Raw genomic sequence first — 15,672 nt, 5'->3', positions numbered from 1 at the left:
TATTCTTCTGGATTCTGGAACAAACTCACACCCTTTCTGAGATCTTCTCCCATATCTACCAGTCTCCCCAGCACTCTCAGTCCTTCTGAGCTCTTCCTGCCTGGGGGAGGAGAAGCCCCTTTCTCTTTCCTCTGCCTGGCCCTGCTCCTCCGCTGCTTACTTTCCATGTGTCAGTATACAACACTTTGGTCTCCCTCTGGCTGGGAAACAGCCCCTGAACATCAGCACCTCCTCCCAGAAGCCCCCCTGATGCACGAGGAGGAAGAGCACAGAGTCTTCCTTCAGCAGTATGTGGAGGCTTAGTAAAGCTCATCCGCACCCACCAGGGAGCAGAGGGGGCTTCTCTGTCCTCCTGGACTCTCACTGACTTCCCTGCTGCGTATGCCTGTGCAAAGCGTTATGCTCAGGGTCTCTCTCTCTCTCTCTGTCTCTGCCTCTCTCTCTTTCTTTCTCTTTCTCTCCCCCTCACACACACATTCTCTCTCTCACACACATACACAGAAGAGACGCCTCTCATAGAGAACCTCTTCCATACCTGTGCACATGCTTAGGCAGGAACATTTTCATGACACTCTAGCGATCTCATCCCACCTACTTCTCCCCACAGCCCCTCCCTCTCAAAGCAGCCAAGGACAAAAGGTACATGAGGAAGACATGCCCTCCATAAATAGACAGGCAGCTTCTCACACACAGGTTTCATGCACATTAACCATTTCCTCATTCACATGGGTGCAATCCCATACACAAGAACCTGCACAGACAAATTAAAAATGGGACAGTCATCACGGCAACTTGTGGGATACAGTCTCAAAACACAGAGAGGCAGGTGGACACAAAGGCAATTTTACACACAGAGGCAGGTAATTCTTCCTAGGGTTGAAGAATGCCAGGGTTACACAGGCACAAAAGCAGTTTATACATCAACCTGCCCATGACCCTGAACATGTTCTGTCTCTCTATTTCTCATCTCTCTCTCTCTCTCTCTCTCTGTCTCACTGTCTCTGTCTCTGTCTCTCTCTCACACACAGACACACACATATACACACACACACGCACACTATACACACACCAGGAAAACATTTCATTTGTGAACCTGTCTTACACAACACTCTACCACATGGGAGAATCATCAACAAAACTCTCATTTAATGATGGTGTTGACCTGAGGAATTGTCAGACAGAAGCTTGTGGTCAGAGGGGACCACCAGCAAAGAACTGACCTAGGTCTTGGACCAAGAGTCTCCCAGAGAGAGCCGACCTCCCAATGGAAGGGAGGCCAAACCCTCCACTGCTTCATGAAAAAGACTAGAAATTCACCTGGGGGAAAGAAACACGGTACAAAATACATTCAGAGCCCCCTGGGTGGGCCTGGGGCAGCCCAAATCCTACAGATGAGGGAATTGGGGAAGGGTGGCACAGGTCTAATCCCTGTGCCCTTTTCTTTGCATGGCCAGATTCCAAGGGGCGGAATGTATTAATCATACTCCTCTTACAAAAATATATCTCTTTACACGCGCCTTCTCCGGGATCTCTTTGCCACTTGGGAATGAGCATTTACCTGCACCCCAAGGCTTTAGAGGAACCGCTTAGGAAGGTTGCTCCAACAGAATAGCAAAGAGGCTGTGATCTATGGCTTTTTCATCTACACAATGATGGATGGTGCAGGTGTGGAGTGGGTGGGGAGCCACTGGTTTCCAGGGTTGGGGAAGAGATGGGACCCTGGACCAACACTTTGTAAGATTGATGCTCCGTGATTCAGGTCCTCAGAAATCCTTTGGTTTGGCATCTCAGCATCAAGAGAGCAGTATTTGTATAGAAATAACACAATTTCATTCACCCCATTCCTTAAAGGGCCCCCCAAGGGAAGCTGGCCTGTTGGACTACGATCAAGAGGAGACAGGTGGTCTGGGAAGGTAGTGGGGTTCCATTTTGGGTATGGTTCCATCTGATTAAAAGCACTCTTGCTGTCTACCCTGGATAGCAAAGGACCCATTTGTAGGGGTCAGAAGGCCAGTGTAAGACCAACTGGAGCCCATCGTGGAGAGATGTATCACTGGGGCTCTCTCTCAACTCAAATTCTGCACGTGGTAGGTGACCATCCTTGTGGGTTCACTGTTGGTACCTGAGGTTCCTTGGATTTGGAATCAGGATCCCAAGGTCACTTCCTGGACCCAGCATGGACAGAAGGGGGCAGGGTTTACGCCCTGGAGATGGAATGGCAAGCAGCTCGTTTCTGAGAAGCAGTGTGGCCTGGAGGTGGGCCCATGACACCAACGGCCCCACTTGGTGTCTCCAATTAACCTACCATGAGCACCATTGCCTCCCCACTCTACCCAGGATGTCAGAAGCCTAAGGCCACGGAGAAACTTCCCAGCAATCTTTCTTTAGAACGGAAGGTGGCCTAAGTTAAACGTCAGTGCCAGTGCTTCTTGAGTGGAGATGAGAAGGGGGCTACGAAAGCTCAGCCCAGAAGGGACAAGCATCTGGGACCACGTTTTTACAAAAGCCCCCCAGGCCATGGGGCATCCAGCAAGTCTCCTTGAAGCTGATGAGACCTCCCTTCCACAAGCAGAACCCAGAGTGGCAGGGGCAGGGACACAGGGGACAGAAAAGAGCCCATGTAACTAGAACCCCCAAACCAGATGCCCCACATTGCCAAGAGGGGAACATGTGAGTAGGGTGGTAGTTCCTGGACAATCTCTTCCCTTGAGCCTCCTCTGTCATGCAGGAAACTCATTGAAGGCAAAGAACAGTCAAGGGGATTGTCCCCAAACCGATGACAGGACAGATCAGTGGGGTCACCAGGGGTCTTGAGTCCACAGGGCCTGCATGGTCAGGACTCCTAGTCTACCCTCCCCCCATGCGGACACATCATCTTGGGTAATAGTCATCAGGGACACCCGTGAGGTTCCTCCCTTTGAGGGCTGCGTCCACCATCTTGATGTAGGCAGAGATGGTCTTCTGCATGTCCGCAGTGTAGGGGTCATACTCAAGCTTCCGGAGCCCCGAGCGCTTGAAGTTGCCATCCTTCTGGCTCTCCACACAGAGCAGCCTGTCCTCCCTGACAGCCACACCCAGCAGACTGACCATCCGGCCCAACTGGACAAAGAGGTCCTGCTTCAGGTCCTCAAAGTGCACCACCAGCACCTTCTTGCCAAACTTGAGCCAGTCCAGTGTGTGAGTGGCCCACCATGGGGCATAGTTCCTCACGAACTCCGGCCACTCTGCAGAGGGAGGAGGGAGGACACAGTCAGAGGGAGGGGAGCTTGAAAGACCCAGTCAGATGGTGCTGGCCATTGTTACCGTTATTCACAGCACAACACAATGACACAACTAACAATTAAGTATAATAACACAGACCAGGTGAGGTGGCTCACACCTATAATCCCAGCACTTTGGGAGGCCAAGGCTGGAGGATGGCTTGAGGCCAGGAGTTTAAGACCAGCCTGGGCAACACAGCAAGACCCCATCTCTATAAAAAATAAAATAGCTGGGCATGGTGGTGCATGCCTGTAGTCCTTGCTACTCAGGAGGCTGAGGTGGGAGGATTGCTTGAGCCCAGGAGGTTGAGGCTGCAGTCAGCTATGATGATGCCACTGCACTCCAGCCTGGGTAACAGAGCAAGACCCTGCCTCTAAAAAACAAAAAGAATAACAACTTTGCTCAATTCACTCCATTTAGAGCTCTAAGCACGCCCCTATACTTCTCACCTCAATGCTGTTTCTCCCTGGAATATTCTTGGCCACCACCTTCTCTTTGGGGATAACAATGATACTTGTTTGGTGATTACTATATGCCAGGCACAATCCTATATATAAGTATGTGTTACTACAATGTAATATACAACATATTATTATATTATATATTATTTATGTTAATATATAATGTATTAATTATATATTCTAGATTACATACTTACCTATTAATAAATATATTAATATAGCTTAATTCCACTTAATCTTCACAACAACCTTACGAGGTATCATCATTATCTCCATTTAACAGAAGAGAAAACCGAGGCACAGAGAGTTAAGTAATTTGCTCAAGGTCATATAGCTAATAACTGGCAGAGCCAGGATTTGAACTCAAACAGTCTGGCTTCAAAGACGGGGCTTTTGACTACCAGGCTTTTCTGTGTAATAGAAGTATCTCCTCACAAAATGATAATAGAATTGTTGTACAAAGTAGAAAAAAACATATAAAGTTTCTAGTGTGGTGTATTGAGTTCAGCAGGTGCTCAGTAAATGTTGGCTATCATTATTACTGGTATTATTCTGTTTTCAGATCATCTTCTCTGACTCCCTGGGCTCAGGCATGTGCCTCCTTTGGGTTTCACAGTTCCCCTCTCCATCCCCTACAGCCCCCTACAGCACTCATTATGCTGTGCAGAAAGCCCCGACTTCTGTGGTCTGTACCCCGCGCAGACCGTAAGCTATCTGAGGGCAGGGTTTAAGTTGGACTATTTTTCATCTTCACACATTTTTGTCCCACCTTTTTAAAATTTTCATGGAAGTGTCATGGTGAAATGACAGGATGGATTGTCATGCAAACTAGGAGGGTGCATTTGGGACTGACTTGAAAGATAGGTTAGAGAGAACCTGGAAATTCCATGAGGAGAGGCAGTCAGCTTCCTGAGCTGCTGAAACTCCCACAGTAGAAGGAGCCGGGGAAAGTGCACAAGGGGGACCTGGAGGGTGTTGGGAACAGAGAAAATGAATTGCAGCCTCAATTCTGAGCCCCAGCTGGAGAATCAGAGGGCAGGAGCTCCAAAACCATGAACTGAGACCTGCTGATTCTCACAAGGGCAAACGCTACCCGGCGCCCGCCAGAGCAGGCAACAGGAGGACTCTATTTATTGAACGAGGGTGGTGAGTCCCCCAGGCTGCATTGGGGATCCCAGCTGGTTCTTAAAAATTAAGTCCTAATCCCTTGCTGGGTGATGGATATCCATTATCTTATTTAATCCTGCTGACTACCCTGAAAGGAAAAGAACTATTGTCCACTTATCACCAGGGAGGAAATGGAGGCTCCGAGAGGTGAAGTGACTTGGTCATGGTCACACAGCCAGGAAGCACTGTCCAGGCCTGCCTGGTTCCAGGATGGATCTTTCCCAGGCACCAGCAGCCTCATCCTGACTTCCTCCCAATGCCTGTACTCAGCAGGTGCTCAGTGAACGGTTGTTGAACTAAATTGAAATTCGCAACTGCCAAATTGCAGTGTGGCGAAGGCCTCCCCTTCTTTGCAGAACTCATCAGAATCTGTGGCAAGACTTCTCCCCCTGCAAGTCCTCCGGAACATTCTGGCTGCTTGGGAGATATTTATGCTGGTGATAAGGATATTTTTTATCCTTAAAATAGATTATTTACAATGTATCTGACTAATTGGGCCCGTACTGTTATAATGGGTTAAGACCAGATGTATCTGAGTGATTAGGAAAAATCTAGTATGTTGTATGTTTGTTTTCCTTTTTAAGAATTTCTCTACTCCTGCATCACCTCACAGCATCGCTGGTGATTCCAAATAACTTCTACTCTTAGGGGAGACGCCCAGGTGATAGAGATGGTGCTTGTCACCCAGCACCCAGCAACAACACAGATCCAAACTTCTAGGCTTGGCCATCTCTCGCCATCTCAAGAGGTTGTTGAAAGAGGGCTGCAGGATGGCTCAAGAAAAAGGAAGGAGTCTCTCAGGTAGCTCCAGGTGTCCTAGTCTTGGATGCAGGTGGGATGGAGATGACAGAGTGTCCTTGTGGACTGCAAACCTCTGTGGGACACCAGGCACCTCTGTCTGAAGGGCAGGAAGGGAATGCATGTTGCCTGAGCATTTGTTGCGTATCGGGAGCTATGCAGGGCACTTTGCATGCATGTTCTCATTCCGTGCTCTCAAGTAGCCTAGAGAGTGGGAATTATTAACACTGGCCCCATTTTAGACACAGGGAAAAGGAGTCTAAGAAGCAGGAAGCAACTTGCTCAAGTCTACACAGTTGGAATTAAAGACAGAGTTTGAACCCACACCTATCCCAGACTGTAGAAGTACCACTCAATTCAGCAATCCCAATATTGGATATCTACCCAAAGAGAAAGAAATCATTACATAAAAAAGACATCTGCATACATGTTTAGTGCAGCACTATTCACAATAGCAAAGGTATGGAATCAATCTCAGTGTCCATCAATGGAAGACTAGATAAAGAAAACGTGATCATTTAGGTTGGTTCCAGGACTTCGCTATTGTACACAGGGCTGCAATGAACATACGTGTGCATGTGTCTTTATAGTAGAACGATTTATAGTTCTTTGGGTATATACCCAATAATGGGATTGCTGGGTCAAATGGAATTTCTATTTCTAGATCCTTGAGAAATCACCACACTGTCTTCCACAATGGTTGAACTAAGTTACACTCCCACCAACTGTGTAGGAGTGTTCCTATTCAGTTGGGAGGGGGGTGGTAGGGGAGGACAGTGGGGGTGGGGAGGGATAACATGGGGAGAAATGCCAGATATAGTATACACCTAAAGTAAAATTAAAAAAAAAAGAAAATGTGGTATGTATACATGCACGTGCATATGTATATAAAATATTTATTTTATATTTTATTTATTTATATTGAGAAACCTGCACTTTATACCCTAAATATATAAAAATAAATACATTTTTAAAAAGAAAAAATCAAGCACCTAGGTCTGATCAGCTCCTGCCCTCTTTTCACTCCAGGGCCTGGGAAGCATGACTTCTAGGCTGCCTACTGCTCACTGTGCCTTCAGGTTGTTGTCTGAGACCTGGGGTCTGTTTATAGGTGATTCTGCAGTCAGGCTGCCAGGGTTCAGAACCCAGCTCCTCCCCACACGAGCTATATGACTTTGGAGATGCTACTTGATCTTCAGCTTCAGTGCACCCATCTGCAAAGTGGTGATCCGGATGAGACCTACCTCCTACAGATGCTGTGAAGATGGAGCGAAATAAGATTTGCCAAGATCCTGGTACGGCACCTGGGACAAGTAAGGTGCTAGATAAAAACTGGTTACTGTTATGATTCTTCATGATGATATTCATCCTCCTGATCCCCTGACTCCCTACATGCCCCCCATTTAGACCACGCATCCCTCCAAAATCACAATAGATGTCCAAGTTGTTTCAGCAGCAGATGCTTGTCTGCCTTGCCTCCTCCTATGGCGACGCTTCCTCCCTTGAAACTCCCAAATGACTTCCTTGGAAAGAAGAAGAAAAATTGAAAACCAAAGCCCTCGATTAACTTAGGATTCCTGATAATTGATTGCTGTCTGCAAACTGGTCAATAAAACCATGGAACATTGGTAATGAGTGCTATTTCCACCAGAACTGTCATACAGGTGTGCCTAGCGGGGCACGGGCTGGCCAGCCTCCCCTCCGTCTTCTTGTTGATGGAAGGAACTAGGGCCTGATTAATAGCTTAACTGTACTTAATTCCCCACAGAATCATTACACACAGTGTCTGTTTCATTAAACAGATCCAGGACAATTCACCTTGTGTAATCATATCACATACAATTTTGCTCTGAAGTCACTCTAGGGAGACTGTAAAATTAACACTATGGAACCAAAAGTAGGTTGGGGGTGGTGGTTGTAGGAGCCTGGACTGAGATGTAATTGGGAGGGGGACAGGGCATGGTGGGGTGGACACACTCAATAGCTAGGTGACCTTGGCTCTTACAGAGTGACCTTCACATTCTGTGTCACTAAGGGCATCCAAAAGCAGCAGTTCTCAAACCTTAAAGTGCCCATGAAGCGTCTGCAGAAATCTTGTTAAAATGCAGATTCTGATCCAGGAAGCCTGGGAGAGGGCCTGAGATTTGCTTGCCTAAAAATCTCCCAGGTGATGTCCATGTCGCTGATTCACAGGCCACACTTTGAGTAGCAGAGTCTTATAGCAAAAGAACTCTCCTTCCAAGAGAGCAAGGGTTCTTTTTTTTTCTTCTTGAGACAGAGTTTCACTTTGTCACCCAGGCTAGAGTGCAGTGTCGCAATCTCTGCTCACTGCATTCTCCACCTCCCGTTCAAGCAATTCTCTGTCTCAGCCTGGGATAACAGGTGCCCGCCAGCATGCCCAGGCAAATTTTTGTATTTTTAGTAGAGACGGGGTTCCACCATGTTGGCCAGGCTGGTCTTGAACTCCTGATCTCATGATCCACTCACCTCGACCTCCCACAGTGCTGGGATTACAAGAGTGAGCCATCGCACCTGGCCGTAAGGGTTCTTAAACCAGGATGCTCATCAGAATCACCTGGAGGGCTTGTTAAAACACAGATTGCTGGAGCCCTGCTCCTAGAATTTCTGATTCAGTAGGTTTGGGGATGGGGCCTAAGAATGTGCATTTCTACCAAGTTCCCAAGGGATGCTGATGCCACTGATTCTGGACCTTAAAGCAAGAGTCTCAAACTCAAGTGTCTCCAGGGGCCAGATGGTGAATGCAAAGGGGAGGAATGGGCTGAATGGAGACGGGGGGCTCTGTTCTTTGGGGAGGGCTGTCTGCCAGAGCCCTTGCATACCTGGGTCAGGCCTTTGAGGGGGCACTTGGAGAAGATCCCTTTCCCCATCTCAGGCTCATATGGGACCCAGGCCCCCAATATGAGAGGAGTGTGGTGGTTCCCCCATCCCATACTCCCATCCCAAGGGGCAGGCCCAAAGGTTTTAATCATCCCATACTCTCCGTTCAACCTGTTGCGACTCCTTCCTTAGTGTTGGTTTTGGATAAGTGCTGTCTTGGATAAGGAAAAAGAGGAGAGATGGGTGGCTCTTGGGAATTGGGAAACTTGTCTGAACCTAATACAGGGTTCAGGTTCCTCTTCCCCTGGAAGAGGAAAATATCTGAATGTACCAGAGGGTCAGCAACATCTCAGGGCAGCAGAGCCTGATGGTTAATGCCTGGGTTTGAATCACAGCTCAGTCATTACCTAGGGCCTTGGCCAAGAGACTTGTCTCTTCCTGGGATGGTTCTCTCACCTGTAAAATGGGATGTACTGATGATCATTGCCTTTCTTACCTCCTGTGGGCCTTAGAGAGTTTAGATGAGATAACAATCGTGAAGTGCCCACAAGAGCTTCCCAAGTAAGCCCCTTTTCTGTTCACTTGGGACAGCAGGGTGCCTGGGAGCTGGAGAACTGGATCCTAGGGCTAGACCAACCTTGGTGGGCTCTGCTTCTCTCCAGGCCTCAGTTTCCCCACTAATCAATAGGAATCAGTGGCTCCCAGCCCTCCATGCACATTAGAAGCAGCTGGGGAGCTTTAAAATAATATTCACACATGGGGGTGGGGAACAACACACACTGGGGCCTGTCGGTGTGGGGGAGGGAGGGCATCAGGAAGAATAGCTAATGCATTCTGGGCCTAATACATAGGGGATGGGTTGATCTGTGCAGCAAACCACCATGGCGCATGCTTACCTAGGTAACGAAACTGCGCATCCTGAAAATGTAACACAGAACTTAAAATAAAAGTTGAAAAAAATATATTGATGTCCAGGTGCCATGCAGTAATAGTCCAGGGTGCAGCCTGGGCACTGGGGTTTGCCCACTCTCCTCCAGGGACTCTAAGGAGCAGCCAGCACAGAGGCCCACGGGGGTCGCTGATGTCCCAGATCTTTTCCAGCTTTGACAAGAAGAATCTGTGCTCTTAGGACAGGGTACTACCGTTTGCACATGCGGATGTCTCAGCCTAGCGACCAGTGTTTGCTTTTGATTGATTGTTCTATAAATAAATAATTCAGAGGTCTCTCTACCCTTGGGTATAAATGGACAGATGTCACCACCTGTCCAAGCTTCCACCCCCTCACTGAGATGAGGAGCAAGGGAGGGGGAGGAACAGACAAGCAGTTTGAGTGAACTGGGACCCAAGGGGCAGGCCCAAAGGTTTTAATCATCGAAGTCAGTGTTGAGGGTGTTACCGGTGAATTGCTCTGGTCCTCTGGGGAGGGGCTGGAGTATTAAAGCAGCCTGGTTCCTGGAGGCTAGATGAGCTGGGGATAACTCACATTTACAGAGCACCTGCTGTGTGTTGGGGGCTCTGGACTGGGTGATTCATAGCCACCAATGGTTCATCTAATCCATTATCACAGTGCAGTGCTGAAAAATGTGGGCTTTGGAGCAAGACTCCCTGAGTTCAAATCCCAGCTGTACCACTTCAGGGAAAAACTCCTCTAACTCCAGCTTTATTAAGGTGTAATTGATATATGGAAAACTGCTTATACAATTTAGTGAGTTTGGCTTTGTGGATACATTCATGTTACCATCACCATAATCCAGGTAATAAACATTTCCATCATTTCTGGAAGTTTCCTTTTGTCTGTTTCGTTTGTTTTTGTGTACAGTAAAAAACACCTAATGTGAGATCTACCCTCTTACCAAAATGTTAAGTAAAGAATACCTTCTTGTTAACTAAAGGCACCATGTTGTAGAGCAGATCTGTGGAAACTACTCATCTTGTATAACTGTAACTTTATACGAATTATACAACCCCCTATATCCCTCTTACCCTAGAAAAGCTCCTTAATCTCCCTGAACCTAGATTATCCCGTCTATAAAATGGGGACAATTATCGTGGGAATTTAAGAAGTTTGCCTTTTCCTAAACCCTCAGTAGATGTGACTTTCATTATGCTGGTAGAGATCATCCTATAATGGGTCTGGTACTTTGAAGTTGAGAAGGTTAATGCTCAAAATGGCAGAAATTGGGTCTGACTTCAAAGCTCTGGCCACTGCCCTGGGCGGTCACTCTGCATTGAAATGTTGAAGCACACAGCCCTCTGTCACCTAGTAAGTGCCAGAGCTGAATCTCAAACCCAGGTCATCTTAGTAAGTTCCATGCTTGGGGGTCAGCACTGGCATTTCCCAGCTGTGTGATGTGGGGCAAGTCACTTAACCTCTCTGAGCCTCCTCACCCAGAGTCCTTGGGAGTGTTCATTGAAATGATGCCCTCTACCTGTGCTCTTAGGACCTCGTGGCAACATAGCCACTGACCTGGGGCTGGATTCAGTCTCCTGAAACTCTTTAATCGGCTTCCATCAATCCCACATCAATTTTGGGAGCACCTCCAACATCTTGAGAGTCACACCTACTGAGTGTTTGTAAAATTCTTAAAGCCTCACAGTTTTATAATCTTCACTTTATAGATGGGGCCATCTAAGTTCAGGGAGGTGAATGAGACCTTCCGGGAGGTGGTAGCGCTGAGATCTGAACCCAAAGAGCCTTTCTCCTGAGGCCACGGTTTTAATCCCCTGTGAGATGCAGCAGCCCGGCTCACTGAAGGTGATGCTTGCGGGTGGGTGGGTGGGGGGATTGTGGGAGGCGCCTGCTCTACTGGAAGCAGCGACTGGAGCATGACACATGCCCTTCAGGATGCCCTCCAGGGTTCCTCGCCTGAGGCATCGCCTCCTGTGGACCACGCTGGTCTAGTCCGGAGCACGTGACCCTCCCACCACCTCCTGCAGCCCGGGTCCCCTCCCCGCCCCGCCCCGCCCCTCCCCTCCCCTCCCCGCTTCTCCCCTCCTCTCTCCACCCCTCCCCTCCCGAGCGGTACCTTTGCCCTTCCAGTGGGCATGCGCGGCAAAGCCTATGTGGCCACCGTACTTGCGGTTGAACTCAGCCATGAGGGCTTTGTACGGGTTGCGGATGAGCAGGATGGCGGCGTCGAAGGCCTCTATCTCTTTCTGGCCGCTTTCGTGCGTCTTGATGCAGATGGTCCGTCCGCTGCGCCAGTGGTCCCGCTCACCTTTAAACCCTTCCCACAGCCAGAGGTGAGGAACAGGACTCAGGACTGGTGAGCCAGGGAAGCAGGAAGCTCACCCCACTCGCTTCTGGGCCACCTCAGGAATCCTCATGCATTTGTTCACTCAGTCACTCGCGAATTTATTGAGCACCTACTATGTGCCAGGCACTATGCTAGGACCCCGGGATTAAAATGATTTACAAAACATTCACAGGTCTTCAGAATCATTCACAGGTCTTCCTGTTTTTGAGAGTTACGTAATTCAAATAGTAAGTGCAAAACCTCTGCCCTGGTGAGTGCTACAAAAGGGGAGTATTGATGCTTGGGTGCTGGCTAGGCACGGTGGCTCTCACCTGTAATCCCAGCACTTTGGGAGGCCAGGGTGGGAGGATAGCTTGCTCCCAGGAGTTCAAAACCAGCCTGGGCAACATAGTGAGACCCCATTCTCTACAACAAAAATGTAAAAACATTTAGCCTGGCATGGTGGCATTCACTTGTAGTCCCAGCCACTCGGGGGCGCTAAGGTGGGAGGATTGCTTGAACTAGAAGGTTGAGGCTGCAGTGAGCCATAATCATCCCACTGCACTCCAGGCTGGATGACGGAGTGAGACCCTGCCTCTTAACAAAAAAAGAAGCAAAGAAGCCTGGATGCTATGAGAGGGGCCAGTCATGTATTGGTGATTCCTCTTTGTGGGGGTCAGCGTCCCTACCTCACCGAAGATGGGCATGACTTCCTTTGACCCGTGGAATAGGGGTGGAAGTAGGTCTTAAGCACAGTCTCAAGATACATCGTATGTTTCTGCCTACTCTCCATGAGGGAGCTCTGCTATCACCGTGAAAGGACATGCCCTGGGGGTGGGGGGGATCCACCCGGATGAAGCCAGACACATAGAATAGACGTGGTCCCAACCTGCAGCCTGGAGATGGGCAGCCTAGTCAGCTCAATCAAAATCACTGATCTAGTCAAGTGGCATCCAGAAAGGTTTCCTGGCGGAAGAGGTGCTTAAGCATAGAACTGAAAAATGAGGAGAAACTTACTAGCTCAAGAGAGTTGGGAAAGGAGGGCCAAGGGCTGGGAACAGCAGGCGCAAAGGGCCTGTGATGGGTAGGAAGAAATGTGTCACATACGAGTGACTGCAAAGAGAATGCAGGTAGCAAGAGGGGAGCATGGGGCTGGAGAGGGTTGTGGGGTCTGTGATGAAGAGGCCAGCACTAGACCGGAAAGACTTAAGAGGATTTAAGCAAAAAGGAGAGGAACATGATCAAGTTTTCCTTTGAGAGGCTGAGGGGAGCTGAGAGAAGTTCTGTGCAGCTGGAGACTAGTCTAAGGCCTTTACATATATTAAGCAATTCAATCCTCTCAAAAATTCTGTGGGGAATTTTACAGATGAGGAAACTGAGGCAGAGATGTCCCATAACTCTCCCAAGTTACAGAGCTAGAGGAGAGGCAGAGCTAAGATACAAACTCATCCAGGCTTCTGGCACACATGTGTCCTTCACCCTCTAAGCACCCCTTAGCTCATGCAAGCTAAGGCATTTGGATACTATATTAAGGCCAGGTAGAAATGTTATTGTACTAGGCCTTCAAGATACTGGCTGTGTTTACAACTCAATGAGTCATTGTGGATATCATGTCACCTCTCTGAGCCTCGGTTTTCCTCATCTGTAAAATGGGTCCATGCACTTTCTCTCTCATAAGGGCATTGTGAGAAATAAGTGAGACCCACAGTAACACTTCAGTAAATGGCAGCTAATGCAGAATAAGACTTAGGGTGAAATCATGGACTGAGAAGCCACTCCATATCATCAAACCTTGGAGTATAGTTTCTTCCTTCCCTGTTGTGCTCTGGCTTTAAAGATGGATGGAGTTGAAGACTGGCTTGCTATCTGCTTCTGTTCCTGGAGACAGGGGTCCAGAGAGGTGCAGCCTCCCTCACAGGGCCACTGAGCAGAAAAGCCAAGAATGGAATGTGATTTTCTCAATCAGGTTCCATTCTGGGACTAGCCAAGTCAAATTGCCTGGGATTAGCCTAGCCTTGCAAATTAGCACTGGCCCATCCCCATGAGATAATATTAATCCACAGCCTTTGAGGCCGATGGGAAGCACAGTGTCGTGGAAAAAGTCTCCTCTATAGGAGAATGAGGACTAGGATGTGGCAGCTTGAGAGAGAGAGAGCTTGGGACATAAATATTTATGCAAGGCAACACGGGATATAATTTCACATCATGTAGTCTTATAGATCTCTGCATGACATGGACAAAGGGCTTTCTTTCCATGATTTCATTTTATCTTTACCAAAATCTGTTTCACTATGAGGGCAGCAATGGAAAACACAGGCGGGGGTATACCACAACTCACACAGGGTCTCAACTAGGAAAAATAAATTGTCAGAAACAAGGAAGGACGGTCAAACTATTTTAAATCAGCTCCATGCATTGTGAGACCCAAGTTACATTTCTATTTGTTCGTGATGGGGTCAACTTAGCACAGTATTTATCAAGATGAAAACAAAATAAACAAAAACCCAAAAATACCTGGAAAAGCTATAAAGATTGGGAAAGATCTGTTTCATATTCCAGATTCTGGTTGCCTGAAGAGTTTGTCTATAGGAAGTACTGCAAATGTAGAGAAAATTCCATTTAGCAGAACATCTCCCAGAGAGGGAAGAGTACTATGTCTGGAAGGAACTTTTGAGAAGCCAAAAGGAATGGGCTTGCCTGAGGAACAACAGACAGTTGCTCAGTTGTCCTCTAAAGAGGGCCTGTCTAGGTAACTGAAAGAGAATCGTGGGTGCAAGCTTCCTGCCAGAGCGGAATTGCTGGACTCCGCCAGCAGGGTGTCCCCCTCTCCACTGTCCTTGACACATAGGACCCAGCATCTCCATGACATAAACATGGTATATTTAAATCGTATCTTTTAAGAGTCACCAAAATATCAGCTTAGCTTGGGCACCCATGTGACCCTCAAACTCTAAGGGGCTGCCCAACTGTCCCAGGATTTGGAGAAACAACCTTGTTCCGGGCCACAGAGAACAAGACATGTTTTCCCCTTCTCTCTTCCAAATCTGTTACTCTAGCTGCTTGTGTGTTTTTCAGTCAGGGGAGCTAAGGTACAGGGAAGGAAAGTGGCAGAGACTGCACATCTCTGCCACTTCCCTTCAACCCCACAATAGCCCACCCCTATTCTTATCCCCATGGCCCTCAGGACAATGGCCACAGCTCTCAGAAGGGCATTCTAGGTGCTTTGCCAAATCCCGTTCTGGACGCCCCTTGAACCTTACACCTCAGCCGCACTCCAGAGTTTACTGGGACAGCGAAGTCCCATCTTGGCTCCAGGCATGGACACCCCTGAAGGCTGGTGGTTTTCCAGGACAGTGGGATTTGTTTTGAGGACAAAGAAATCCTGAGAAATTGTTGTCCTGCATCAGCTGGGCTGAGAGGCTGCCAACTCTGTGGGCTGGTGTACCAGTGTGAGAACATATCCTGCCCTTCTGTCTTCTGTCTCTCCTCCTTCAGAAGTCAAGGCTCTGGCTCCTTACAGACCACAGAGCTTGTGCCTGCATCGGGGCAACGAGATCTCTGAGGCGAGGAAAGGCAGGGAGAGGGGAGATGAAGCCCAGGGCAAGGGGACAGGGAGAGAGAAAGACACAGTTACCTGGAGAGAGAGAGACACTGAGACAAAGTGAGGGAGAAAGCGGAGGATGGGGGAGAGAAACACACACAGAAATAAAATGAGACAGAAGCAGAGAAGAGGAGATGGACACCTAGAGAGAGACACAGAGAGAAGCACAGAGAGGCAGAGACACATACTGGGCAGAGGCAGACATGCAGAGAAAGAACAATGGAGAGAGAGAGGGAGAGGGAGAGATGTGGGTACAGAGACAGAGAAAACCATGCTTTGCAAATGGCAGTTGCACCTAGTGAGGGAAAGA

At 48.3% G+C, this 15,672-nt stretch overlaps 1 protein-coding gene across 6 annotated transcripts in view; it reads right to left on the bottom strand.

Moving 5' to 3' along the window:
- Window positions 1-1,122: 1,122 nt before the first annotated feature.
- WSCD2 (WSC domain containing 2) overlaps window positions 1,123-15,672 on the bottom strand; it is a 121,915-nt gene continuing 107,365 nt past the window's right edge. For 4 of the 6 annotated variants that reach the window (XM_017541126.2, XM_017541135.2, XM_037743050.1 and 1 more), the window contains 2 exons: window positions 11,552-11,752; window positions 1,123-3,224 (listed from right to left, as the gene is read on the bottom strand). In XM_017541126.2, coding sequence (XP_017396615.1) covers window positions 2,872-3,224; window positions 11,552-11,752 — 554 coding nt within the window. In that variant the 3' untranslated portion in view covers window positions 1,123-2,871. Of the gene's footprint in view, window positions 3,225-6,679; window positions 6,902-11,551; window positions 11,753-15,672 lie in introns of all 6 variants that reach the window. The other 2 variants (XM_037743063.1, XM_037743065.1) reach the window with 2 other exon arrangements.

The sequence above is a fragment of the Cebus imitator genome, unplaced genomic scaffold (assembly GCF_001604975.1).
Source record: "Cebus imitator isolate Cc_AM_T3 unplaced genomic scaffold, Cebus_imitator-1.0 Scaffold8, whole genome shotgun sequence".
NCBI classification, from domain to species: Eukaryota; Metazoa; Chordata; class Mammalia; order Primates; family Cebidae; genus Cebus; species Cebus imitator.
This window is presented reverse-complemented; position numbering and strand designations above follow the sequence as displayed.